This window comes from Nanorana parkeri, unplaced genomic scaffold (assembly GCF_000935625.1).
Source record: "Nanorana parkeri isolate BGI_ZX_2015 unplaced genomic scaffold, ASM93562v1 scaffold59, whole genome shotgun sequence".
In the NCBI taxonomy this organism is placed as follows: domain Eukaryota; kingdom Metazoa; phylum Chordata; class Amphibia; order Anura; family Dicroglossidae; genus Nanorana; species Nanorana parkeri.
In genome coordinates, this window is record NW_017306327.1 from 1,233,948 (window position 1) to 1,238,008 (window position 4,061).

At 38.6% G+C, this 4,061-nt stretch overlaps 1 protein-coding gene across 2 annotated transcripts in view; it reads right to left on the reverse strand.

Annotated features, from left to right (window-relative positions):
- The window catches only part of AFF1 (AF4/FMR2 family member 1), a 124,635-nt gene that overhangs the window by 1,864 nt on the left and 118,710 nt on the right, over window positions 1–4,061 (reverse strand). For both annotated transcript variants that reach the window (XM_018576201.1, XM_018576202.1), the window contains 4 exons: window positions 3,023–3,094; window positions 2,633–2,726; window positions 2,456–2,499; window positions 18–232 (listed from right to left, as the gene is read on the reverse strand). In XM_018576201.1, coding sequence (XP_018431703.1) covers window positions 18–232; window positions 2,456–2,499; window positions 2,633–2,726; window positions 3,023–3,094 — 425 coding nt within the window. The remainder of the gene's footprint in view (window positions 1–17; window positions 233–2,455; window positions 2,500–2,632; window positions 2,727–3,022; window positions 3,095–4,061) is intronic.

The following is a 4,061-nucleotide window of genomic DNA, read 5'->3' on the forward strand; positions in this document are numbered from 1 at the left end:
CAAAATCCAAAACATACCTTTGTTTTTCTTTGCTAGCACATCAGCTTGTTCCCATATGTCATAGGCATAGAGGATGTAGGAGGTGATGTTGACATAAGATGATGCTATGTGATGAATCATCTGAGGGATGGTTACAGAGTTGCTCTGGCCCCCACTGTTGGACCCTGGCTGAGATCCTCCAGAGCTGGCAGGAGAAGGTGTCGGGGACAGTGGAGACGGTGTACCGGAACTTCTAGCACAAAGAAGGTATTGTACAGTTTAAAAATACAGTACAAAATGAGATCTGTCCAATCCAGAGATTAGGGGAAAGAGATGTATAATATTATTAGGACCTATTGTACTACTGCTGCTATCCACTTGTGTGAAAATATCAGCCCGCTCACAGCGCAGACAGGGCAGAATATGGAAATGTTCAATACAGGACTTTTAAACTAGCCAAAAATGAAGGTGGGGTAAGCAATATTCACTGCAGCTCTTTGTAGCCCTTAAACAATCTTGGTTTACATACATCAATCCTATGCGAATGGGCTTGTGTGAGCTCAGTTTTTTAAGCAAACCTATTAATTTCCATTTTTCTAAATCAGGAAAATGAAATGCAATTAAGTACAGAATTGTTGCAGTCATACTATTGCCTGCATGTTAACATGTGGGTATTGTGCTTTCTATGCCAGAGCTACTTTTAGCCCCTGTACAACACTGCTATGGCCCATACATGTGAAGATCTGACATCAACTATACACTGCTGAATCAGCTCTTGTGTCACTAGTATATCAAATTCAAGATCATAGATGACCATTCAAGGGCTAACTAGGGATTTCTTTTTTTACCGGTATTCGGTGATCCCTCGGGTAACATATTTGGCTTATTGTTTTACAATACATTATTGCGGAACAGCAGACATAAAACATACTGAGCATAATAACTAAAGATAAAGACAAAAATGGGAATAGTGAGATTACTTCTATCAAACCAGATGGGTCAAGGAAACAGAATAAATGGAGAGAGATGTACTGTATTCTCGGTGTAAATTACTGCAACCGATTTTTTCTTTAAAAGGCGCCTTTATATGCTTTTTAAGTATACTTTTTGTTTATGCCTTATGCAGTGAGGTAGAAAACATCTAAAAAGAAGACTTTGATCCAAATATGTAAGAAAAAAAATAAAAAAAATTGCATTTGCCATTCATCTCAATCGGTTTAATGCACATAAATGCAGAAAAATGCTACCTGTGCCATTTTAACCATTTCAGCTCTCACAGCTGTATGAGGATCAGAGCAACATTTATATTTTGCTATGGGCCTGTTCATTCTGCTATAACTTTGTCATTACTCAACATAACATAATACATACAGGGGGAGACAGAAACTGGAGCAGATAGAATCTGCAAGCAGTTGCCCATACTCCATGGCAACCAATCAGATGCTTTCATTTTCAAATCTTAACTAAACTGAAGAGAGAAGCTGATTGGTTGCTATGGACAACTGCTGCAGATTCTGTCTGCTCCAGTCTTGATAAATTCCCCCCACTGTATATATCATTTTGTTAAAACAAACAAAGTTCACTTGGTAATAGGGTCAATACTTCCTTTTTATTTTTCTTAATTCACAGATGAAAAACATAAAACATTTTTTTTTTAATTCACTTTTTTTCTACTTTAATAGTTTAAACAAAAAGTTACTGTAGATAAGTTTTAATTGTATTTTATAATTTGTCTCGTTTAAAAATGACTTAAAATTCAAAGCATTGAACAGGCAATTAAAAATATGTTAATGGTTAAATAAATTAGAAAAAAAAGCAGGAGAATGATAGGTGAGGGGAGAAGAAGTTAATCAGGGCTGAGTAGATAAGCTAAGCGTCAACAAGGAATTAAATAGGAACAAGTATTATTTAATAAATAATTTGTAAGGTTCCTTTGACATTACATGCAGCTCAAAAAGGTCACCCCTTTTATCTGCAGATGAATGGAACAGAGTAAAAACAAAGTAACAATATCTCCTCTGAGCAGCATTTATAAACATTGAGGAGGTCTGTTTTGGTTTTTTAACAGCAGCAAACGTTTGTTAGGGTCACACCTCAGCGACACTCGGGCCACGTGTCCAGGGGCCGTGCGATCCATGTGCTAGTGCACACAGGGGTTGCTGCGCGGCCCCATGGGGTGACATCCGCACAGCAATCGCTAAAGAAAAGTACAAGTACCTTTTTTTGCAACACACAACGCACAGCTTTTTATCGTCTTCAACTACATGGGCGGAATGGCGGCAGGAAACCGTGCGATCCCCTCAGCGCGACTGGGGTGCCATTAGAAAATAATGGCACCCACAGTGAGATTGGCTGTGGTGGGCGGTTTTGTGGTCACGAGTCGCCCAGGTGTGAACCTAGCCTTGCTCTTAATCTTCATTTACTGCAGCATGTGGCATTTTACTAAGATTTTGTTCCATACAAAATGAAGGCTTACCTAGCAACACACGGAGAAGGTGCTTGAGCAGTTCTTGATGAACTCTGGAGGGAACAAATAGTGTAATTAGTTAGGTCTGTGACAAGTCTCACAAATGTAACACAATACTCCGATAATTCCAAATTCTTAAAATTTTCCAAGTTATAAAAACTATAAAAAAAAATATAGCTTTATTACCTTGAAGTGCTCCCCAAGAGTGCGGGAATACTTTAATGCAGTGTCTTTTTTGTAGCGAAACATCGCCATGTAGAGAACGGACTGGCAACGCATGCTAGGGGTAATAGAAAAATCATATATGTAAGCACGGTTGCAGGGATCAGACCAGACTGGTATGATTTTAGAAGGGTTATTCACAATAGGGTGAAGAGTTTGGAGAAGGCAGGAGAAGAACAATCTAGGACAAAACAGCTGGAAAGTGAGCTGAATGGGAGAATATTTCCAGTTCAGCTATGTTGTCCTAGATTGCTCACTTCTCCTGCCTACTCCAAACTCTTCACCCTTTTGTGAACAACAATGTAAATGTTCAGAATCAAAATGAAAGGAGATATGTTTTGCCAAAACACTTACCATAAAACTGAAAAAGCTTTTTCATGTGTAGGTGTTGAACTATCTGAGAAGTTCTTCAACTTCATAATAAACCTGTGGAGTAAAAATTCAATTAAAAAAAAATCACATTAAAAGCAAAAAATGGTGACTGGGACATCGAAGGTGGGCGATGGAACACAGGATCAGCTGCTTCCACATACAACCAGTCTTTTCATACCCAGCTGATATTTGGCAGTCAAAGGATATCAGTGCCGTGACTGCGACTAAGAAAGGGTTTGCCAGTCTCAGTGTTGTAAAAAATAAAATAAACCTTCAGACAGAGCTGGGCATGACTGAAATTTCACCACAAAATCAGTAAGCTTAGCATCACACAATCAGATTTAAAAAAATATATAGATTTTAACCACTTGCCGTCCGCCCGTTGTAAAAAAACGGACGGACGGCACTGCAGCATTGGTGAGTTGCTGTCGCCTGACGGCATTTTTTTTCTGCTCACGCGCCCAAGTGTCTTTTTACCCGACGTGACCCCGTCTTTTATATTTTACCAAATAACTTTGGTAATAATAAATGTTTTATCATTTAATATAGGGGAAACGTGTTTGTTTTTTTTTAAATTTCAGTAATTTTTCCTTAATATAGTAAAAAATAAAACCCGCAGTGGTGAATAAATACCACCAAAAGAAAGCTCTATCTGTCCTCAAAAAAGGGTATACAATTAATTTCAGTACAGCGCTGCATGACGGAATAAATGTCAGTCAAAGTACCGCAGCGCTGAATACTGAAAAATGGCCTGGATGGGAAGGGGGTTTAACACCGCGGATGTCAACTGGTTAATATAGGCGTTATGTAGACATGGTATAAACAGAAACACCCTACTGCCATTTGTCTACCAATGCCAATTATTTTTTTGCAAATATTACACAATAGAAGGCTTACAGATTTAAATGGAGAATACTTTATATGACTCGAAATCTTTCAAGACCAAAACGTCACTTAAGCCTAGATTCCTTGGCTAAATTTAGTAGTGTGCAGGCGGCAACTTGCTGGGTCACCTGCGGTG